Source organism: Stegodyphus dumicola, chromosome X2 (assembly GCF_044657685.1).
Source record: "Stegodyphus dumicola isolate Sdum_Otavi_A_Nest chromosome X2, ASM4465768v1".
NCBI lineage: Eukaryota > Metazoa > Arthropoda > Arachnida > Araneae > Eresidae > Stegodyphus > Stegodyphus dumicola.
Window position 1 is genome coordinate 8,742,720 of NC_140781.1, and position 26,236 is coordinate 8,768,955.

General features: G+C 32.1%; 2 protein-coding genes across 4 annotated transcripts in view; one reads left to right on the forward strand and one right to left on the reverse strand.

Moving 5' to 3' along the window:
* Positions 1-26,236, forward strand: part of LOC146992678 (uncharacterized) — a 199,402-nt gene that overhangs the window by 88,778 nt on the left and 84,388 nt on the right. The window lies entirely within an intron of this gene.
* The window catches only part of LOC118205026 (RILP-like protein homolog), a 90,327-nt gene continuing 77,583 nt past the window's right edge, over positions 13,493-26,236 (reverse strand). The window contains exons 6-7 of one of the 2 annotated variants that reach the window (XM_085809731.1): positions 22,952-23,077; positions 13,493-22,613 (exon numbers count right to left, since the gene is read on the reverse strand). In XM_085809731.1, coding sequence (XP_085665857.1) covers positions 22,580-22,613; positions 22,952-23,077 — 160 coding nt within the window. In that variant the 3' untranslated portion in view covers positions 13,493-22,579. Of the gene's footprint in view, positions 22,673-22,951; positions 23,078-26,236 lie in introns of both variants that reach the window. The other variant, XM_085809730.1, reaches the window with a different exon arrangement.

Here is a 26,236-nt window from a genome sequence, read left to right on the forward strand (position 1 = left end):
ATTAAGTAATATAATAACTTAGTGTATGTAACCACGTTTAGAATTTATTTTATTATTTAATGTATGCTCAACTGATGTATTTGAACGTTCTCCATTTCTTTCTATTTAAATGTGGTGTAAAAGTATTTTTTTTTAAACTTAAAATTTTTGCCCTGAAATTTGGAAATTTATAAGAGAAATTACCTTTTCTCTTTAAGCAATTGAGCAAGCCGAGCTTATAAACTTTCGAATTTTACAGAACTTTTCCCTTCGGTAAAAGTCTCTCCGTTGGGGGAGAGGTTGTAACAGCTTTAAATATTATTAAAATCTTGTAGTTTAAATATTTAAATAGATGAACATTAAGGTATTTGTGAATGGCAATATTTGAAACCAGACTCGAGTGCCACGTGCGACTCTCGCACGAAGAATGTAATTTATTTTTAAATGTTAGAATTTTTTTCCCCTTGTTTTGTATGTCGCCATTTGAGTGCTAAATAAAGTTTTTTTCTGTGTTCCATCATTGGAGTTGCTTCATTTGCTAAAGAAGTATCACAGCAGACTGCCTCAAGTTTTACTAAAAACAAAATCGCTGCCTTACGACTATGAAATAAGAAAGGCTGAAGATTCGTTACTTGTATTTTTCTTTTTGAGAAATTTTTCTTCGTGGTTTCCAGAACTGATTCTAACGTTAGATGGTACTCAGAGTTGCCTTCCTCAAGTACTTCTAGTACTGAAACTGGATTATGATCTATAAATGGTAATTATTTCTTATTTCTTTTTGCTCCGATTTAAATTTTTCATGAGAGTCATTTTAATTTTTTAATCCTAATTCTAGTGTTTTTATTTATAAACGCACACACGGCTGATGCTGGCAAGCCATTTGTTTCAGAAGTAACAGAATCTCATATCCTTTGAAACATTGCTAAAGCATGCTTTTATTTTAAGAGATTCATAATTAGGTTGTCGGTTACATAATTGTGTTATCCGTTAGAGATGTAACTTCTGATTGTAAGCAATGTTAGATGTAGAAAACTAGTTAATAAGAAAATGCTGATACTTTCCAAATTTTCTTTTCTTTAGGGAGAGAATTTTTCTGAAACAGCATTCCACTGAGAATTAACATAAAATATCGTTTTAAATTCTTAATTCAATGAATAGCTTAATATAACAGGAAAAATATTATCTGACTTAATTATTCAGTTATTAACAACATGAATGCTCTGTTCATCTAAGAAATTATTTTTAATTGCAAGGTATTTTAGAAGTGAAAAAGTCATCAGAAACTAATTAATATTTTTTCCTAATTAAGTTATTTGAAGAAAATAACCCTAGTAATATACTTTAGCAGAGATAAATACTCGTCAAAATTAAAAGATAATCTAAAAAATATGCTCACTGAATTAGGTTTTCAAACAATGTTCAGTGGTGTAGCTACTTATGTTTAGAAGTTGTAACAGAATTCAAAATTGGACTTCTGTGCATAGGTTAGTGCTTGAAATATTACGAAGAGTGCCACTGCCAAAGTGGTGCATAATGAACTCTTACTGAAATCCGTGTGTGTGTAGTGTCGGTTAATTTTAATGCGGTTTCCGAAATCCAAATTTTGGGGATAATTAATTGATATTATGCTTCCCAGAAAGTAATCTTAAGGTTGATTGCAATAGCCAAATTAAATTAAATACTTATTGCAAATATTGTACATAGATATATCGTTTTAGTGCAATTATATCCAAAATATCTGTGTTTTTCCGCTCAATGTAACATGAAAAATCTAGACAGAAAAGGTATACCGGAAAAGCAAGAATGCACAGGCACGTACCTTTAACATTGAGTACATGGGTATCTCGGTAATTTGGCGAGATATCACCAAGTTGGCAACGGTTTTGGAAATTAATTTTTAATTTAACTAAAATTAACTCCAAATTTGGAGATAAATCGCCAAAGCTACTAAACTTGGAGACATTATGATCCGATTCCTGTATCACCGTAATAGGTATTGTAATTGAATAAATGTAGTTAAACACTATATTATCTGTAACCGCAATTCGACCCTCATGTTGCCTTCCAGTAATTTCGAGAAGCAGGAAGTACTAGAAAAATCTCGGCAGCTCTCATCTCGGAAACTATATAAGGCCGGAGAGAGCATCTGTTCTGAGTTATTGTTGTTCAGCATAAATTCGGAGTACTGAGATATCTCCGGTTTTCTCTTTAGCTGCGCTTTGCAGTGCATTGTGTTTAATGCCCTTAAAAGTTTGAAGTATCACGTCTGATTGTTCTGTGTGATAATGTGAACAAGTACGAGTATTTTTTTGGAAATTTCCGGAACTTTGAAGTGTTCCTTGCGATGAAATAAATTTTATTAATCTATCGTCGGACCAGTGTGTATTTAATCAACCTGTACGCACGCAACAATTTTTATTGTCAGAAATGGGATTGTATGCCAGTGACAAAAGCAGTTGAAGAGCAATGAAGACAGCTGATGACAGCCTTCCCTGCGTTCAAAGGAGAGATGAAAGCACTGCAAGAAAAGCTGGAAGCCGGTCAAGAGGAAATGAAAAGAGAAATTACCTGCATGACAGAAAACAAATTCGAGGCTAATGGAAGGCAGAAAAACCATGGTTGAAAATAGGATTAAGAGAAACTGGAAAAAAAAAAGTTCCTTTCGTCAAAGAACAAATCGAACAACAAATTGATGACAGGGTTTCTGTGGGCGCCAAAGAAGTTGATACCCTAAAGAAATTAGTAGCGACAGCAGGAAACAATTCTGATTGTTTTAAATTTTTAGACATCCCTTCTCGTCCTTCTCTAAAGCTATCCGCATATGACAGTAAACCCTCCTAGCAAGTATATAAGACACAATTTTCTACAATGGCGGAAGCGAATGGATGAAATTCCCAAGCTAAGGCCTATCATCTCGCCGCTTCTCTAAGAGCAGATATCTCCGAAACTCTGCCTGAAAACCGGAGGCTAGACTGCGAAGCTGGAGTTCTGCTTTGGCGAGAAGTGTTTAAAAGACTATAGCAGGCTTCAATTTAAATCCCGTCAACAGAAATCCAAGGAATCACTGCAGAAGCTTGCCACGGATGTTGAAAGGCTGTCTCATCTCGTCTTCCCGAAGTGCCAGGGAGAAACAAGGAATCTTGTCCTTCCAGTACTTCATCGATGGCATCCGCAATTCTGAAATACAAAAAGCTCTACTAATGGCTGGTGTCAAGAACTTAAAAAGCGCTCGAGTGTGCACTAGGAAATTCGAAGCAGCCAAGCAAGCAACTAGCAGAGACCCAATCAGAGCTGCTCATGTCCAGGAACCAATGCATCTACTCATTGCTCGTCTAGATGATTTAATCAGCAAGTCAATGCCTTGACGAGGAACAGGAGTGGCAACAAACCGATCCTAAAACTCTGGAACTGCGGTGGCAAAGGCCACGTACGCAGAAACTGAAGAAAACCCCGAGGCACGGAAAATAAGGCCATTCCCCAGCAAGAACGCAGAAAACAAACTAGTGGCCAATTCTCGGAACGGAAGCTGCCAGATAATGAGAAGCCCAATTTTAAAGAGCTTCAGATTTCTGCAGGGTATGGCTGCAGTAATGGACCTTGCATCATGGGACATATCAATGAAGTTCCTTGCAACATGACCATCGATATTGCATCCAGTGTTACCATCATCCGAAAAGACTTAGTTTAAAGATAATCTCATCTAGATAATGCGTTATGTTATGTATTAATTGTTATTATTTTCAAGCTTTAAGTTTTGCTTACTTAATTCAGTTTTGATCAGTAGTTGAAGTTATTAATTTTTGCTTTAGTTGTTTATAGTTGGTTGTAAGTTTAAACTGTAACTTTTGTAAACTTTAAATTTAGGTCTGGTTGCTTTAAAAGTTTTCTTTTGTTGAAGTTGTTTAATTTTAATATGAGTTAAGGGACTTAAGTTTACTTGGTTATTGTACTTTTATTTTGATCCTTAAGGTTGCTTAACTTTTAACTTTAATTATTTTAAAGCCTTATTGCTGCACTTCTGGTGTGTTCATTTTTTTAATTTAACTTAATTTTTACACCTCTTTGTTTAAAATTTATCGAATACATATTTTCTGACTGGTGGTAAGGTAAATCAATTGTAATTGAAACTCAATCTGGATAATGGGTGTGTATACTTAATTTCTGCTGAAGAAACAATTTATATTGTGCTGGCATTTTTAATGAATTTAATTGTTACGTAATAGTTTAATTTTTAATGTCCTAAATTCGTTTATTGTGTTGAAAAACTATTCACTGGTTCTGAAAAATTTTCACTTCCAGTGTCGGCTGAGAGCTTGTTTTTCAGAATTCTTTATCTGGAGATTACTGCACCACGAAATTCTTTCGCCAAGCGTTCTAATACATGTTCTGGTGACTGCACTATCTGCAGTTTTTACTTAAATAGGACTCTGTTTGCTGTGACATCTCTAGCGGGGAAATGTTTCTACGAAGAGGTTGTTTATGAGAGTGAAAAGTCGTTGGATATGAAGCTCGCAATATTGGATCTGCATCTCGAGATCAGGCTAGTCCCCCCCTTTTCCATCAGCAGAGAGGAGGTTGACCCAGCGAGTGGCCTTGGAGGCCGAATGGTTGAACCGCGATAGTTGGCGTCTTCTGGTAGTCGGGAAACCCCTTCCCGTGAAGATTTCTCTGTTTGGGTTGCTGTGCTTGGCGTTCTTCCGATCATCATACTTCGCCAATTTTTTCAAATGCGCGCCAGGTATTAAAGTGGCTGCGCAGTGGATGACGACAGACGGAGAGGAAGAAGAGAGCGAAAACAAGAAGCATTGCAGCGTGATCGTCACAGTATCTCTTTAGAAGTCGAAAAAATTCCATACGAAGATGAGAAATATGGAATGGCTGCGGAGTATGAGAAGAAAGCAGAATCTTGGAGGATAAAGCACTAGATCCACTGGAAAGACCCTTGCGCCGCTGAAGGTTTAATTTTTCGCCGAAATTAGCATGACGGTTTGGGAACAGCAGCCCAGGAGCCTGCCTGAAGGAAATTGCAGAATGGCGGAGTTCCAGGCCGCCACCTCGAGATCAGCACTTAACTAATAGTCTCTTATTTTGTTTTACAGATTTCCCTTCCCGGTAATGTACCCTACAACTGCAGTATGAAAAATTTGAATGTAAAGAATACCAGTGAACAATTCGGAGGTATCCTCTCCCATAATTTTAGAATGTTAAATCATTATAAGGTATGTTCCAGTTTATTTTGATATGTCAGCCAAAAATGTTAACGTTGATGACCGCCACCGCCCAAATTAAACAAATTGTAACTGTAAACCTTTAATGTCTCTAAATAAACGTAAGATTGTTTTTACTTACCTTGTATTGTATTTAATTTTAGTTATGGTTAATGTGTCTGGTGATAAATTGGAAATTGTTGAGAAGCTAAACGTTAACGTCACGTTTGGAAGTACTGATTACCGTCACACGTCATATGTGGCGGATATTATAGATCCTTGTATACTCGGATTTGGAATCTCTACGGAAATTATTAATTAGCCTTTAAAACTAACGAACTGCATTCTGCCCCTGAGGACATAACTATCCGTCTTCGGAAGGGATTGTCACATGCAGACTCTATTCAGAAAGCTGCTGATATTGTTAGAGTGGAAGCGAAATACGAGCTGCTTACTCCGGTTGCACAAGTCACAACTTCAACATCAGCTGATCCTGACCCATGGATTGATGAAGAATACAGGAAAGACCAGTTAGATGAAGGTGACAAACACATAATTGAATTTATAGTCTTCAAACAGGAAACCTACTGGCAAGACATTTCCATCTCTAGTCCTATGGCAAAATAATATTGGGCTCTTTTGGATTTGCTCCATATTCGAAACGTCGTCTTGTACCGAAGTTTCAACTTGATGATAGAAAAGCTTTCCGATGGCAATTGATACTTCCAAGATTCCCGATCCCAGACGTGCTTAAGGAATTACACAACAGTCCAACAGGAGGCCACTTCGAAATATTGAAAACGTTGCAAAGAGTTAAAGATCGCTTCTACTACAGTAATGCAAGGGCTGAGGTTCAAAAGTGGTGCCAGTCTTCCGATGCCTGAGTGAGTCGGAAAGGACCAAAGAAACGCAGCCGAGGAAAGCTGCAACGTTACAATATAGGTGCGCCTTCTGAATATATCGCTTTTGACATCCTCGGGCGTCTACCACGAAATGCTGATGGCGACAAATACATCCTCATTTTCATTTATTACTTCACTAAAGTGGTCTGAAACGTATACTCAGGAGGCTCTTGTGGTAGAAAAGGTTATAACAGCATTGGATTTCCAGTTTCGGAGTGCCTCTTCAGTTACATTTCGATGAAGGAAGAAATTTTACCTCGGCTGTAATTAAAAAACTCTGCAAGCTACTCGGCAACGACAAAACCCAAATGACACCTTTAACATCCCCAGTCAGACAGGTTTAATCGAACCATCCTTAATAACCTCTCGTTGGTGGTTTCCGGAAATCAACAAAACTGTGACAAGAAATTACCTGTTTTTACCTATCGAAATGCTGCAAACGAAACTACCGGCTATTTCCCATCGCAGATGCTCTTCGGTCACGACCTTCATCTGCCTTGTGATCTCCTGTTTGGTCGCCCTCCGGATGCGCCTTCTTCGCCTCAGGAGTACATCCAAGATCTCCAGGTACGGTTTCAAGTGATGCAGTTTTGCACGAGAGCCAGTCAACTTGGCGACGGAGAAGATGGTGGTGTGGTGTATTTAATTATGGCAAAGCACACTAGGGCTATCTGCTTAAGGGGAGGGATGCCTTTCGTGGAGGACTTTCTAAGGGAAACTGGCTCGTATACACGTTACACATGGGGAAAACCACGAAAACGCCCATGCAGCCAGCCCGTTCGCGGGATTCGAACCTCGGACCGAACTACCAGTGTTCAGCGACTTTACCGCTCGGCCGCTGGTGGGCTCCGACGGAGAAGATGAAGACCTGATATGACATGAGGGCTACAGGTGGTATGATGTATTTAATCATGGCAAAGCACACTAGGGCTATCTGCCTAAGGGGAGGGATGTCTTCGTGGACTTTCTAAGGGAAACTGGCTCGTATACACGTTACACAGGGGGAAAATCACTAAAACATCCCATGCAGCCAGCCCGTTCGCGGGATTTGAACCTCGGACCGAACTACCAGTGTTCAGCGACTTTACCGCTCGGCCGCTGGTGGGCCGAGAGGGCTACAGGACATCGATTCAACGAAGATGACAAGGTGTGGTGTTGGAATCCAATTCAACGGAAAGGGCTCTCTCCTAAACTACAGTCAACTTGGGATGGACCTTACACAGTTCTAAACAGCCTGAAAGACGTTGTTGTTCGGATCCGCTAAATCACCGAATTCTAAGCCTAAAGTCGTTTATTACGATGCCCTTACTACGGCCATAGTAAAGGAAGTCCCCATAGTGTATATATTGTAAATAGTATAAGACCATGGCCCTATTTGTTACTAAATTTGTAAGATAATGCACTCAATTATTCGCATAAGATATGATTCGTTATTTACTGAAATTATTGTTTTAGTATTACATTGATATGCCGTAGTTGTAAGTACGGCTTCCTGTCCATGGATTGTACTCCCCGGGAAGGGGTCTTGCAAAGAGGGCAATGTAACGAACATTGTGCAGATAGATGATTTTAGTGCAATTACATGTGAAATTGTGCATTTTCTGTAATTTAACACGAAAAATGAAAACTATGCCGGAAAAGTACATTTAACATTGAATAAACGGGTACATCGGCAATTTGGCGAGATATCGCCAAGCTGCCAACGGTTTTGGCAACATATTGGTCCGGTCCTTGTACACTGTAATAGGTATTGTAATTGATGTTCGGAATGCCAAGATATATCCAGTTTATCTTTCTCTTAGCTGCGCATTGCATTGCGTTTAATGTCCTCAGTAGTTTGAAGTGTCAGTTCTGTGGAGAACTGTATCACTATTTTGTGGAAAGTTCCAGAACTTCAGAACTTTAAGCGCTTCTTTCGATAAAATAAATTTCATTAATCTATCGCCGGCCCCCATGAGCATTCTATCTGTTACGAACCCATACCCATGCAACAATATATGCACACACATAGTGTGCGCGTGTATATATAACAAAATGCGATAGGTGCTTTAAGAATAATTGGCGACCTCAAAATTAACTATTCTAGATTTTATGTTCTCCCCCTAAATTCATCTGTTCCCCCATTTGGAAGAATGATGAATTGAGATATTCCATGCTACATAACACTGCTTGCAAAAGGTAACTAAAAATCGACCAATCGTAGCTTAGAATACTATCTGCACATACTCAGTATAAATATCGCTCACAAGTTAACTACGTAATTCTTCCTTTCTCTAACTTCTGCTCTGCCAACACCGTGCTGCTTTATCATGCTAAAATGCCTACGTCATTTCTTTTAAAAAACCAATTTTACGTCATTTCTTTTAAAAAAACCAATGTACATAGAAATTATCGTGTTTCGTTAGGATTGGAAAAATGTCTACCAAGATGGTTTTATGTGCGTGAAAACAAAGCCTGGTGATTTGTAAAAATCCAGTTTCGTAATTTGCGCCAGTACACATTCAACCCTCAGCCATGACAGATATCAAAAGCTGTTAAAAGTTCCACTGTTTTCTTCTATGCATTAAATTGATATATATATATATAATGTTGTATGAACTTAAATCCATTTAGTGCGAATGTACATTCACTGATCTTATTTATATTATTTTCTATTTTATTTTTATATTATTTTTATGACCTCTTTGATTTGTTTTTACAAAGTTTGCATTATTTATCTTTTTTATTATCTTCTATGTTTATTTTAACTTTACTTTGATTTCGATTTCATAATGACAATTTCCAATGTTTAATTTCTACAAATAATATAGTACTCAAATACATAAAGATGATAGTGTCGGGGACGGTTACTCGAGTTTTACAGGATTTCTCTACAGTAATTGATTTTTACTCCAAATTGAATTGACTAAAATGCTTCATGAGAATAAGTTCTTTGAGTAGCAACTATTCGCGGAAATATTTGGCCTGACTAGAATTGCCGGTTTGGCTTTAATTTATAACTCGAGTAAAGACGAAACACTTTCATATTTACGTATTTTTATCAATTATTGATCATTGAACGGGAGTTGGTTTGTTCCCCTTGAAAAGTCAACTAATTTCCGATCAATGACAATAATTACATGTTTTAATTTTTACTTTTACAATTGTAATATTATTCTTCGTGATGATTTAACTCCAGTCCCCGTTAAAACATTATTAACATTTTGCTTTCAAATTACTTCAAAACATCTTTCAAAATATAACTTACCAGTATGGATGCACACTTTTAAATTAATTATACTTAGGAGATAATATAATCAATTAATCAATACTGTTTAGGAAATAAATTATTATATATATATATATATATATATATGAGATAAAATATACATCTACCAAATGTGACAAATTAGCACAAAACAATAGCTGTTGTGTTAACTCCTGTTAGATAGTTTACCATTATAGCTTAATACCCACAAATGACCTTTTCTTTCAAAACCACTGATAGTATACATATACTAACTTCCAATTACACAAATGCTTTATAAGACGCGAATAATGAAGTTTGGGCATTTTAAAATTGGGAGGGGGGAATCAAACTTGTAAAAATTATGAAATCTAACTTTTTATACCAGGGCAAATTTTATAGTTCCAACAGGGATATGGTCAGTCCTTTATTTACCTGTTAAGCATTTCATTTTAGTTTATGAATAAAAGAAACTACTTTTATGGAATTGGCATTTATCCACATTCTTTGTACTTTTTCTTATTTAATTTATAAAACACATTAAAAATAACCTAAATTGAAATAAATATATAAACATTTTTTAAGTTTCAGAAAAGGAGAAGGATCATCTATCTAGCAGTGATGAACATGGAACAAAAAGATTGAAATCTACTTTTTTAAACATTCCCCCAGTCCCTATACTTGTATTTAGGAAAATGTTAGAGTCAGTTACACTATTTCTAATTTAAGGATTTTTTTGTATGATTTTTAGATTAGGATTATAAAATAATAAAACTGCATGAGAATATTAATAATGTTTCTAAACTTATAAATTATTTGTGTGAAAATTTTTTGCCATACCTATGGTAGTAAAATTATAAATTAGACTATTACAGACTTATAAATTACAAAAGTATATAAATGAATGCCACTTAAGGTAAAAAGAATAAACCAATCTCAAATTATTCTAATTTACTTATTAACGGAAGACAAGTTGAAAATGGCGTTGAAAATCAAATATTTTGAAATTAAGTACTTCGTTCAACTTTTGTTGTACAGGAGTCAAACTTTTGTTTACTAAATATAACTATGGCATGCTGGAAAACTTTTAAAATGATAGATTTCGTATTTTATGCAAAATTATTTTAATTAAAATATGAAAACATGAATCTTTACATCATTTAAAACATTTTTGTACCAAGTAGTATGAGTCTACGAGCAACGGTTGCAAAACTAAAACCCAGGTACGGACTTTTGAGGACAAAGTGTACATATTCTATGTATTTTACCTCATTCTTATTTAATTTCACAGTACGTGACATTATTTATTCAATTAAATGTTCTTTAATTTTTTTTCATGTACACATATGCAAATACCCCCCCCTTAACATGAACTTGCTTAAAGCAAACACTCGTTTAACAGGAACAAAATTTCAGTCCCAGCAGTGATGTATATGATATGGGAAGTTTTGTTGGTTAAGGTGAATTTCAGTTAGCACGAATTACTAATAATTTTCTAGTCTTTAATTTAACACAAACGTTCAAAGTTTTTCAGATTTTTTTCTCTGCTAGGGCTGCATTTAGAAATGTTCTGTCACATTTCATTGAAAAACCGCAGAGAATACAATTCTTTAAAGCACAGTTTCCAGTATTCTTTAAAACACAACCTGCATCAGTAACGTTGCTCGATCATCTCATTCCCAATGAGCTTCAATCAATAAATGTAATTCTGCATTCAGGTTTTTTAAAAATTATTTAAAAGTCAGCTAGTTTGACAAATGTTACAAATATAGATATACATATGGACACATACATTCTTAAATAATTAGGAATTAATATGTATAAAATTAGATGCCCCTTCTTGGGTGAAGAAATTGCATGTATATTACTTCAGTTTACCCTGTTCAGATAAAAACTACAAAGATATACCAATAGTTAGTGACATATCTACAGAAATTTCATCTTGTGCTATTTCAGATGAAGTAAATATTTTTGCTTGTCACACATAGTTAACCTCTGTTTTAAAGCCTCTGATATATATTAGTAACTGAAATACTTACTGAGAGGGGGAAAAGGGCATAATTCCATGGAGGTAAGAAAGGAAAGAGTGGCCAAACCGGAACTACAAGTGAAGCACTGCTTCGAAGCTTCAGTCACCAGATGGGGAGTTTTTTGTTTACATTCCGAAGATTGCTTAACAGCGCTCCGATAGTATTTCAAAACATGACAGTTTCATACAAATTGAAAAATGGGACACTTTCGCATAAAAGAAACATTCATAATGTTTCTTCCCGCATATTTTTCAATAACTAACAACAGAGATTTTGATTATGAATTTGTTTCATAAAATTCTAAGCTGTTGAACTACAAAAATATAGATTTTAGCAAAAATGTTATGCTTAAATGAAAAATACCTTATGGTACCTTTAAAATTGTATACATCTTTCGATACCCTTGATAGAGTATTCGCTACTTCTATTTTATGTTCCAAAATGTTTTAAATAAATTTTTTTCACATCCACGTATTATTGTAACATGTAGTTTCTAAAATTAGTGTAAATTACTTTACTCGAAAAATATAGTGAACGCACAGAAATTAAAAATTTGCACATGCCGAAAATGAAAAATATGAAATATGTATGGGTATTTAATGCATGTGCTTGCAAAAAGCATGTATCTGCCTTTTATATTTATTAAATTATTTACAAATGTATTTGAAATGAAGGATTTAAGAAGATGCGTACTTAAGAAAGTAATAAAGAAGAGTTTTGGAATACGTATTGTTGAAATTAAGGGTACAAAAACTGATAAGTGTAATTAAAAGAATTATTCCCCTTACTTGTTATAATAACTCAGTTACAAGTTTTAAAAAATATTTTTAAAAAATCCTTATTTTATTTCTTTTCAGAAATATTTAAAGAAAGTTAAGTACTATTTAAAGTATTTCGATATTAAAATAAAAGGTGCTCTAATTTGAAATGGACCAAATAGAGCATTAATTATAAATTGACTTATATGTTTCGATTTAAAAAATGGCTCAGAAGCTCATGTCATATTTGAGAAAGTATTTTAGGAAGAAGCTCTATAAATATAAAAGAAATAATTCATAATTTTAATATTAATAATACAATAAACTTTGATATTAATTTTTGTAATACTTAACTGAATCGAATTACCTTCAAATTTTTTTCTAATATAATTAACGAAAACTTGTGAAAATATTTCATTCAAATTAACCATTCTTAGCAAACTGTTCTGTGAAAAGTATAGCATTTAATTCTGTTCAGAATGAAATGTTGTTTAAAATCGTATTCTCTTCATATAATTAGGACTCTGAAGTATTGTAGAAAATAAAAATATATACATTTATATGCATATTTACGACGTAATTACAAAATATTTACATCCAATCGTGTCAAAACCCATTGAACTTAATGGTAAATTACCCAATGTTTTGGTCAACACGAAGGGATTGCCAGTGCTTCAAAACACGGTATGGGGGGAAACCGGTTAGGGCCACTCCATCTAACTTCCTACCTCCATGCATAATTCTGATTGCTTCCCCACCCCACAATTTTAATTTTTTAGCTTATGTATCAACTTTTGATCAAGGGTTCATTCTGATTAAATTCAGATTTTAATTTAGAACTCCGTCTGGTTTGGTAAGTTTTTTTTTTTTTTTTTTATTTAGAATAAATAGTTTTTAACCTTAGTATAAAGAAATTAGTTTATTAAATTAAAATGCTTTTTTTTTAATTTGCCTTGAAATTGTTTTAGTTCAGCTAAACATGAATATTACTCAAATTAATTTCTTTACTAAGAACACAATTTCAATACTTAATTAAAATCACACACCAAATAATATAGCCGAACACCTGCAGTTCCTCCAGGTTCAAATGAACATAATGGTTGCATAGTTTTTGTGAATTTCCTTTATGTGTACTTAGAAAGTCCTCCATGAAAGTCTCCTTCCTAATGCATGTATCTTTGCCATAACACTTTAACCAAACAACTAAAGAAAAGTTTTTTTAATTAGATGAATTTCTGTTTCTTAAAAAGTTTATTTTCTTTTGCCTATCAACTCCCAATTTAAAAATTTTTCACTGTTTACCAAAAATAAGCTTCCAAAAGTGCTCATCTGTGAACTATACTTTGATGTTTGGTAATTTCTATCATATCAATAACCAGCCTAACAAAACTAAAGTCCATATTCCTTTAATTAAGAAATATTACAGTGAAATTACAGTCTATTTTGTGAAATGAAGACAAACTTTTTTTTTTTTTAATCTTGACTTTATATAGTAACATTATCAAATTAATATGTTACTAACATACATACTCTATTTACAAATATAAATCATAAACTGCATTCATAATACACAATTCAGTTTAAAATTAATAGCATTAAATTAAGGAAAGCGCACACTAAGTACTAAACCTGGTATTTTAGAAAAGAAAACTAGAAATTTTAATTGTAATTTGCAATTAGGGATAACATTTTGGCTCAGGATTATTCATATATTAATTTTAATAAATTAAAAATTAACTTCTTGCTATATAATAGCATAGTATATCATTTAAAATGAACAAAACTCTTGGAGTTAAATAAATGCTAAACTATAAACTATTTCAAATTCAGAATTTAAATCAGTCACAATATTATAGCATTAATCATACAGTTGAAGTAGTCTGGTTTGTTTGCACATGCATTCTAGGTCATGCACAATTACAAAATTGTAGCATATTAGCTAATGGATGAGTACCCAAAGCCAGGCACTTTTACTGAAATAAAAAGATATGTTGTAAACTGCATCTGCCAAGCATAGCACAACTGAGGCTCTTTAGCTGTTAAATATGAGCTGGGTTGTAACAAAAAGTACTTTTACTAAAATATACATTGGAACATAACTAGGATGTACTGCTTTTAACAAATCAGTAATTAAAATTTTAAATTACACTATGTGTAAAATAACTTTATACAGTTTTAAACTATTTGCCAATTGTCAAAGTAATAAACAAAAGGTAAACAATTATATTTCTGTGACTTACTACCAGGCAACAGCACTTTTAAAAATAGTTATGGCTATTCAGATAGCAGAAAAGAAAAATATGATGGTCAACTGCTGTTTAAAGAATATCTCTGACCATTATTTGAACAGCAATACAAATATATATGTTTTTAAATTGTTATAAAGAAAGCAACAGGCATTTGATCATTCAGTTTGTGTCTAGCAACTGAATAAAAAAAAAAACAACTTAAGGTTGGATTTGATCTCCATTAAGTCCAAAGGAAAGATGAAATATTCTTTCATTAAAAACATAGGTAAATTAAAATAATCATCATACATCAAACAGTAATTTCTCTGCAGCACATACTATCCTGTCTCATTTGATTTATTCTTTCCAAATGTGTGCATAAAGTTTTTTAACAAACACTTTTTCTGCCGTTCAAGTTACTACATTATTCATTTTAACACAATTTCTGCTTATACAAAGACCACTATGAACTTTTTAATTACACAAAATGTTTCTATTTTAAAACTGCTTTACATCTTTTAAAAGGATACATACATACCGTTTCCGACTTTCCGATTTGAAAAATTCTCTACCGGATTCTAAAATACTGAATTTTAACTGTCACAAGGTCTTAGAGACACACAGTTTGGCTATTCATGGCAAATGCATTCCTTGCAGCAGTAAACCAAATATTTAAATTATTTAAAAAAATTAATGCAGAATTCAAAATACATCAGTCATAACATTAACAAAGGGGGGGAGTAAGTCGGAAACGCAACAAAAGCATACATATATTACATATGGCAGCACTGCCTACTTGCAGTAGGTGAAAAATCACCAACACTCCAAATTTTAAGCCATAATTAACAGAAATGCATATTTATATATATACAACTGCATTTACATATAAATTAAGATAAAAAAAAGGATCACAGAATTACTTTCTGACAATAATGTGGCAATTTCAAATATATTATATTTAACATAATAAATATACAAAAATATATATATTAACACAACAGCAATAAAAAAGTTCCTTTTCTTATTTCCAATATTGATACATATATGTATGAATATAGGAAATAAGTAATACTGCTCAATTTATCAACATTTGTTAATGTACAACATACTAGGAATCTCGTCACTGCCAGTGCTATACTTTTTTTTTTATCACAAATAATAATGTTCACATATCAGATGTTTAAAATCTACACACTTTTGCGTTCTATAAAAAAACCAAAAACTTACCAAATTTAATTAAATGCTTAATTTACATGAAACACTAGGAAAAATACAAAAAGTAATATCCTTCTTCTAACAAATTACACAAGTTGTCATTTAACAGCAATCATAAACATTCACAATTGAAATTTACAATAATTTGTTTTGTTGCTGTGTTGCTTATGCCTTATTTTTATACTTTAGGAAAAATGCTTACTTAGTTTTGAAAAACTAAGCAAACTGCTATTAAAAACACAGCAATCTAAAGCTACAATGTGACTTGAATTCAGTTGGATAAAATTAACCTAATGTGCAAGTGAGCTCAAATTCTTTGCCATTTTGCATTACACAACTTGAATAAAGACATGAAATACATTTGGGGAAAAAAAGGGCAAATCAGGATTTGATTTTTAACAAAAAGTAAAACTACTAGCATTTTTTAAATAAATAACCCAAATACCTATTAATAGGTATAAACTGTACTATAGGACTGTAAAAAATTCAACTGTTTAATACAATAAAGTTTGAAGAAAACTTCCTATTAATTTTATATAAACCTTGACAAGTGAATAAATGAACACTACATGGCAACAATACCCATGCATATATACATTTAAAATTTCACAATAAAATTCAAAATTCAATATATACTGGGTACTTCATAGAAAAGAAATGTTAGGAAGACATTTAATAACCATTTTCACAAAAAAATTTCACATATAGATCACCACTATATAAAACGGCCTTTCTGCAACATGGTTCACATTAAAAAAATAATTAGAGAATTCTGTAAAACCCAAAAGCATTCCAATAACGCTGTTTCAATTTAATATTATTTCAGAATAGAGCTTAAAGTTTAAATTTAAAGCTGCATTTCAGTAGCAAAGTGAAAGGATACGGGGCTGTAAGACAGAAAAAATTAAGTATGTTCAAAAGAAAGGAAATGTTTCTCTACAACTTGCTAAAAATAATTTAATAACTGGTCTACAAGGGTAAAATGCTTTCATAACAAGAATTCTGAAGAATCTCACGAATTACTAGTAGATAAAGAAACTGATTAAACAAATTTAGGTAAAATTGCATCTATGGCAAACTAATTTCATTCAGAGGATGAAAACTAATAAAATTTAAGCAAAATATCATGTTATTTTGTTATATCATGTTGTAATCATGTTAATCATTCTATTTATCTACAAGTAATTCGTGAGACCCTTGAGAATTCTTGTTATGAAAACATTTTACCCTTGTAGACCAGTTATTAAATTTTTTTAGCAAGTTGTAGAGAAACATTTCCTTTCTTTTTAACATACTTTTTTTTTTTTTTTTTTTGTCTTTCAGCCCCCTATCTGTCACTCTGCTACTTGTACTATATGCACATATTAAGCAAATTTTGAACGTATTTAAATCTAAAGCATTACTTTTAGAAAACTGAAATTAAGCTAAACTTATTTGAAAAGTTATTGATGACCCATGAGCAGCAAGTGACCAATAAGATCTTTCTGGAGACTGCAGCAAGGTTCCGAAAATTTACTGACAGGATTTCTATATTAATTATACATTTCCATAGTGCTAATTATTTTAGGTATACCTTCTTACAAAAATTATTTGAAACTAAATCAACCAAAAAGCCATGCCTAAGAGAAGCTTTTTGTGGGGAGCTTTTTAAAGGAAATTAGCTTGTATTTGTGTTACCCATACTTAAAAACCAACAATGCAGCCAGACCATTCACCTGGGTTCAAACTTAGAATCAAACAACCTGTGTTCAGGTGACATAGCAACTCAGCTACAGGTCGGGCATCTCTAAGTTACCAGTATTTATACTCTTAAATGCTTTTTTAAGTGTGGCACTAACATGCAACTATAAACACCTTCAAAGGTTAAAAAAGTTCACTTTCCATTGACTGAAAGTACAACAGAAAGGCAAAAACCAAGACGGGCAACTACTACAATTAAGCTTTTATGTAATTCGACCAAAATAAGAGGAAAATTAAGACAGAACTTTAAAAAAATGCTTAGTTCAACACTATGATAAGTTTAAAAAAAATCTATCGAGAAAATAAAAGAGAGAACAAGGGGGAAAACCTTCTAAAAATAAAATTAAAAGCAAAATAGAACACACAAATCAAGCTGTTCTAGAACAAAGCTTAAAAATTGAGGATATTTAACCAGAAAGAAAATAATCCTAATTATTAATATCCTAATATTATATGATTGCTTAGGAATATTGAACAAAATTATATGATTGCATTACTTAATATACAATTATTTCTCAATAATTATTAATGCTTATATTAAAACTTCTAATATTCACAAAAGAAAAATGGTGTAGCTGTTTTATTTATAATTTTTTAAGGAACCTAACAGCCGTGTTATATAGGGTTACTAGCACAATACTTTTGTTCTGTGCTCACTAGCTACGACGGGTATAAAAACTGCTTTTTTGACAAGTATTTTTTATGCTCCTACTAAATCAACAGATTTTATTTAATACTATAAAAGGTATCTTAAAATATCCAGAAGGTCATATATTAAGTTAAAATATCTAAAAAAATTTTCATATATGATATGTAATTTGGTGACAAAGCAACATAAAAATAGACGCAATGTTATAAGCTAATATCAAAACAGTTAAGTATAAATAAATCACAAAATTAACACCTAAAAACACACATACAATTTAATAAAACTTTTAAAATAACCTCATTCATTCAGAATGTGGTTAAATAACAAAATATCCAATGTAGAACTATCCTGGTAAAAATGATGAAAATGTAAATACTACAGTAAAAGTTAAATGTGATATTTTCAAACATTTTTAATTATTACATATTTTTAAAAAGAAAAAAAAATTACAAAAATCTTGCACTTCATACAAAATTTCTTTGAAATTTTACAGGTGAATGCCACATGCACTGAAAGCCAAACTTTACCATGAATAAAAAATATTTAAAGCCATTCTTAGGAAGTGAAAAACTATTTATGATTAGCATCTGCTTTCAGAACATTATTGCTTAAAGCAAAGTTAATATAATACAAACCATATGCAGTTTTTTTACACAAATTCTATTGACAATTTCATACTTAAAAAACAAATGTTACGCTTAGACATTTTACTGGTCTAAAGCTATAAACCAAGCTTGAAAATAAAAATATTCACCCACTCTTTCATAAAGATAATACAATGATATTTGATTAAAATTCTAATCTGAAATATATTCATCTTCATTGATACAAGTCTATTATATCTCCTCTTCTGTAACATTCATACACCCAGTATGCTATATTATAGATGCCCTTTATGATTCATTTTTATTTTAAAATTAATAATTCAATGCTCAGTCAGTATTAACTATTCCAGCATAACTAAAGTTATTGATTATTCATGATGATTTTTGTGTTACATTAAGGCAGGGCCAAATCTTTTAATCTCATGAATGAAACACAATCCTGGTACATTAAACACCATAAAAAAAGCAAATATATTTATTTCACTGATGTGCTCTTAATACTTCAAATATTTGACATTGCTAATGATATGGCTTTTTACTTGATAATAATATGGGATTGACAGCCTTGAAATTACATCACAACACTTAAAGAGCAAAGTAAAACTTCATTACAAATAAAATTAGATAAAACTTATGAAATGACATTTTAGCACATTCAGCTAGGAACATCAAATGATACTCTTAATTTCAGGCACATAAGTACAAGTAGAAATCTATTTATAGAGCATGGCATAACTTATTTTACATTTTCCTATCTTGTGGTGTTACCTGCCTGAAAAAATACACTTAAATAGAAAGATAAAAGCAGCTATTGAACACAATACTAATTTCAAAAATTTGCTTAATAGACTATGAAAACTATAACTGAAAATTTTATAGTTAATGAAATAACATCACCTGTGGATTAAAAAAAAAAAAGATTTTCCTTATATTTTACTCTTATTATTACTATTTTCAAAAATAAATGAAGACCTATAAATTAATGATTATTTCTTATTTACTTTTCCCAGGAGTTGCACTGGCAAGTTCATAATGTTTTCAGTAGTTAATATTACCAATATTCATTTTAATATCATTGAGTAGCACGGACCTTCCAAAAGATTTAAAAAAAAAAAAAAAAAACAGAATTTGCTCTTATACAAGGGATATAAAATACCTTCAGTGTAACTATTTTATGATGAATTGGACATTCACAGTCATCCACTATGTAAGGAATGTACATTTCATACTAAGTCTAGATGTATAGTTACAAGTCTTAGTAAAATAATTATATTTTTTGACGTTACAAAATTGCAACATAGAAAATATCTTTTAAAATTCATTCGATATTGTAATAAGGTTAGCAAAAATTTTACACACAAAAAATAATGATGAAGTCATCAGATTTTCATTGCATTTGTTAAATGCCAAAAAAATTTTTAACCTCTCCAAAAACTTCAAAAAGTAATAATTCAAAAGCCCAAAAATGATGTCTAAAACCTCTATGTAACATTTTACTTAAAATTACAAAATACTGACTCTATAAATATTTCAAGGCTAATCATATTTTAGAACTATATAAAGTAGATTCCCCATTAACTGACATAATAACGAGGACAACACTCTTGGTTAATCCAACAGCAGTTTATAAAACACATGAAAAAGAATAACCCATATTGTAATTAACAGAAAAATACTATTAACAATTTATATGTATTTTTACGCAGTTTTATTTAGAGAATAAATTCAACGGGTTCTGTAAATAAAATAAGCATTCAAAATAAGAATACACTTCAAAATAAAGAGAACATTTTTACTTAAACTAGACTTATACTGTGATAGAAGTCAACAAGAAACAGAAGAGTAAGGGCTGTGCATTTAATTTATACTTAATGATTTAGCAATTAATTTTTAACACATTCACTGCCATCTATGAGAATACCCATAGTTAGTAACTTAGTTTATTTGTCAAGATAACTCATTATACCTAAATCATCAACTACAGGTATTGCCATAGCAAATGCATGCATAGTTTAGATGTTTGGTGTACAGGAAAGGAGTAAATGATACACTAGGCACACTGAAAGGATCATCTACTTCTCAAAACATAGGTAGAATAATTAAATACTTAGAATGCAAAACCATTTTTGGGGGTTGGGGGATATCCACTTGAAAATGTTACAAACTACTCAAATTTTTGTTCAGTTAACTCGTGCAAGACTAAAGGCCCATTTACACTAGCAGAACTTTGTTGCCAAGAGACATATGCTCTATCTATACTAAGTGAAGCAGTAGGGTATCATATGTTTCTTGTGAGCGAAGTTCTGCTAGTGTAAACAGCCTTAATGGAAAATAACATATCCACTGCAGGGGTTCTGTCTGAATCCAAACATGTAAGTGCTGTTTGTTTAACTGTGTTACCTAGTTGCTGGTAGAGAGCAAAACTATTTCATATGCTAAATATGTATGCACTGCTACAATTTACAGCCGAAAATAATCTTTTACATATATATATTTAAATAACAAAACAATTGGATAAAATTTTATAATGTCAAAATATGGACAGGATCTTGGCTCACGTGAATGGATGCACTGAATTGGGTTTGGCAGCGAATTTGTTAATGAATCATTTAACAACATTAATACTATCCACATTATGTGCAATTAAATTATACATGCTGTGATTAAAAATATCTTAACCCTCTGACTGCTCAATTTGTGGACCAAAATCGCTTCCAAAATTGTGTAATTTTTTTTTTTTTTGTTTTAAATTTTAAATCTATATATATAGGAGAATTGAAAAATGCACTTTTTCTTTCTAGAAAATATTTTTTATGTAGATTTTTATCATGAGAAACTAAGCTGTCAGAAAAACCAATTTCAGATGTTATCACAAAAAAAAAAAATCTTTTTTAAAATAAATTTCAGTCGAATTACAGTTAATTTCTATTTATCGCATAATATAAAATGTATAAAATTTAAGAAAATATAAAGTGCAGAGTTCAAACTTCACAGTCTTTCAATAATTCAATAATTTAATTAAATAATCAAGATAATCGCTGAATGTTTTCTGGCAGCCATTTCTGTAAGAAAAAAGTGAAGTTTGAGCGCTAATACCACGTTCCTTTAAATTCTGCAATTTAGTGGACAACTAATGATATCTGTTTGGCAAAACGTAAACTAAACACATAATACTGTATATAATTTATTTCAATGGTTAAACAGGATGCGCTCCTCAATAAAGGAAGAAAAACATATGCCCGCGCAAATTTTGCTACATTTGAGTTGCCCGTGGAAATCGCGGGATGATCAGCCAGAGGGTTAACTACTCTGACACCAACTGCCATCACTGTTGCTATTCCATACACTCTCTTTTGTATTTCCTCCACAGAAATTTTGCCTTATTCTGATACTTTGTGACAATAACCTTTCTATCATTTTGCAATAAAGAAACTTTTTTTAAAGACAGGGCCTAGTTAATCCGCATATTGGTTACTGGGATTTGACAGTATATATTTTTAATAATATAAATAAATGTTCTAAAATGCATTTAATAAAATCGCTGAACTAGCAAATGCAATCAAAAACATATACCTATTATAATATCAAGCATAAGCACATAAAATCACAAATACTGAATATATCTGTATCATCAAATAACAAAAGTTAAAATCACAAATACCGAATATATCTGTATCATCAGATAACAAAAGTTAAACTAGAATTTAACATAATATGTGTATGACTGAAGTATGAAATATGTGCAAATTAAAATATAATGAACACATTTAAAAATAAGAAACAATGGAAATTTACATTTTCTACTAAGAAACATGCACAGTCTCTAACATCCCTTTGAAGTAACAAGTTAAAATATGCGTGTCAGTTTTTATTAATTACAAAGAGATTTGATGACATTTACCAGACCTGGTGACATTACAAAAGCAATCACAGGCAATGGCTTCTCTCCAAAGCATGTTACACTTAACAGAAGAGATGGGATCAGGAGATTTTTCACTTGGCACTCTAATGGCAATTCATGGACTGGAGGTATATTTCATCTACATGAGCTTCGGCCAGGTGACTGATGGGAAGCTGAAAATGGCACGAGTGGTACAGGACTATCCACAGAGATTCGTCGAAGAAAATGAAAACTGAACAGCATAAAATAAAAACGTAAATTGAACAAGTTAAGAATTTGTCATGCAGAAGGGTTAATATATTAGATTTTATGCAGAGAAAAGCTAAGGGAAAAAATAATTAATAAATAAATAAATGAAGTTTTTAAAATTATAAAATAAAAAATGAGTGAAACAAAATAAAATAAATAATGGAGGAAATTTTAAAATAACAAAAGTACTTTCATTCTTTCATAATATAAAATAAATATTTTAATTTCCAAAAATTACAGAACAAAATTCTGCATTACTTACAATCTACGAATTCCTAATCTTTTCTTTTCAGGATATAATTTATCATCTGGCTCTTTATTGATTGGTCCTTGAACAGGAAGATCCTCTTCCTCATTCTGAAGTGACAGAGCTGCTAAGCTTGAAGAACTATATCAATATAAGCAAGAATTAATACATAATGAATAAAATGTCATAATGTCAGACAAGTTATCAACCAAAAAAAATTCAATTTTTTACAAATCAGAACATACTTAAAGGCCTTAAAATATTTTCAACACAAAAAGCATACAAAAGTCTAAAACAGACTTTGTAGGAAAAGTTTTCTCGTGATTATATGTTTTGACTGTTCTCTCTCTCTCTCTCTCTCTCTATATATATATATATATATATACACACACAGATACATATAAATACCTGTATGTGTATTTATACAACCAAAGCATGTTAAAATGACTTGTGGCAACATTTTCTTCAACTAACCACAAACCATGTACAATTAAAATAAATCCATTTATCTTCATCTGCCGAGGTATTCAATCACTAGTTTAACATTGTTTAAGATTATTCTGCTGAATATTTCTTTCAAAAAAAAAAAAAAAAAATTCCAAGGGGTAGGCAAAAAGTTACAAAGAAGTGAAAGCTTATAAAAAGAGTTTACAAACAACCGAATTAAGAACAAAAAGACTGAAATCATTGCCTACAGAGATTTCTTGCCTCCCAGTATCTTAACTGTTCTTTATAACCATGAGGAGCCCCACATCGGAGCAGGTGGTCTCCGTCTATTTCTTCTCCAAAATCCCTAAGTGGGCAAATAGGATCGCTTCAAACGCCTATGTGGTGCACGTGGGTGGCAAGGCAATCATGTCCTGTAGATAGATTGAAAGGCACAACTCCATAGCCTCTTGGACTATCGGGAATAAGAGGACTTATCATTAATCAACTTTTAGGCTGTACAATTCTAAAATCTTGTAAGATATTAGATGAAAATAAATTTTTTGAAAAAATTTTAATTTATTAGGATGTTGTTAAGCTGGCACCACTTTTGGCAAGGAAGTCCACTTGTTCATTACCCTAAAGGTCACAATGGCCAGCCCCCCCCCCCGAATGGAAAACAATTTGTTTCTCTTTTAAAGTCACAGTTCTCAGGAATTCTTGATACTGCAAAATTTTAGGTGTTAATGGGTGTTTAACAAAGCTAATATATTGAATAGCTACGTGAGAATAAAAAAAAATGACTGCCTTTGCAAACTTGTAATGGATAGCTAATAACTGCTTTAGGGCTATACATACGGCTACTAATTTATAATTAAAAGAGATAGCAATGTATCCTGCAGGGGAATAAAAAAAGATTCAAAAGCATACCAGACACAACTTTAAAATGGAAGTCAAACTGAGAACCACCAGCAAAAATGCGCAGCCACTAACTAGGTGGATATCTAGCCACAATGGTCTCCAAAGTGAGACATTCCAAACACTTGGTGCAACATCTCTCTTTCAATGGATCGTTTCCACCAGGTCTAAATTTACTTTGACATTAATCACCTCCAAAGGGTTTATGGTTGTCAAGAGTAGTTTTATATTACCTGGAATCTCAAGATCTTTCTTAATGTCTAAGACTTTTTGAATAAATCCATATTCGGTTTTTAATTTCCTAGACTTGACTACGTAGTCCCTCCAGTAGGGATCCTCTATCCGCAGTAGCTTTCATAGAGAACCAAGGCCCTCAATTTCATAATATCCTGGAACAGTTTATTTCCTGTCAACAATAACATTGCATCGATAGGTGTGGGTTTCATAGCTCCTGTAATCAAGCGAAGAAGAGTTTGGTTTTGCATCACTTCAAGCTTATAATTAACCAACGATTGTGGAGCTGTGATAAGAGCTTCACAACAATATGTCATTAAAGGAAGAATAAATTATTAAATGTAATGTCAAGAGTGGACCGAACACACCCCCATATACTAAAAATACTAAGTCTATTTGAAACACATTCAGTAAGCTGCTCAACATGAAGCTTCCAACTTATTATCAAAAGTCACTCCCAGATAAGTAAAGTTGTTGTGTTGATAATCAAAGTATCTTGGTACTTTAAGACTGCGGGGAAAATTTCATGGGTTAAACGAAAAGACTGTGAAGCTGTCTTTTCTAAATGTAGTCATGTTATTTTCTTCACACCAATTAGAAAGTACCTATAAGGCCTTATTTAATCAACTTTTAAGAAGGTTTTTTTTTTTTTGTCCCATGTTTTGGAGCCTTGGTCCATTGCCAAATTAATAGCAAATACTAGACAATTAATACCATATTGATTTAAGAGAAGGGTGCAATATAGATACACCTCCTCGTGTGCACCCTTGAAATGCTTTCCAGCTAAGTGATCTACAATTTTGGCATGCAGGCTTCCCACTCTTCGTTCTTCTGAACATTTCACATGAAAAACAACTGACCTAAAAAAATCCCTGCCAGAAAGGCAGTAACACTGTTCAATGCATGAAAAATGTGTAAATATAAAATGTTAATCAGTTTTGCCATGCACTTGAATTACATGAAAAAGTAGATAAAATATAGAATAGTATTTATTTATTTACAAATGCCTGGCTTTCCTTGCTTAACACATTAGAACAGTCGGGTCCGTGACACTTAGCCGACAGGTCATTCAGCCTACATGGACAGTTAGCCGACAAGGACACTTAGCCGACAGGGCATTTAACCGACATGCACAGTTAACTGACAGGACATTTAGCTACAGGACACTTAACTGTCAACAGGTTACCAAGCCGACAGTTACGTTTAACTGACACGTACCCAAAAATTATTTAAACTATCAATTACAAAATTTCACACCTACTCCATTAAGTTCAATATTTAAGTCATTTTTTCACATATCAGTAAAATTCATTTTTTGATTCTTAAAGATCTCATATGTGCTATTAATTATTGTGTTAATTTAGCATTGTTTGATATGTATCGTGCTTTTGGTGTACATTGGCCAAATTGAAAAAGGGAATATGAATTAAATTTCGAAAGGAAAAAAGAATTTTTTTAGCTAAGTACGGCGGTCACTTAATTACATTTTAATATGGTCTTCAAAAATTATCCCAAAAGCGAGAAAGAGAAGGAATGAAAGAGAAAAATAAATAAAATTAATGAAAAATTAAATGAAAATTTATACACTTTTAACAGATATTGCGAAAAGTTATACTTTATAGGAAAACATTAATATAACATATTATATTGAAAATTACACATCGTGAATTTTAAAACACAGTACATAATATTTCCTATTTACATGGCTGATCCAGTTAAATC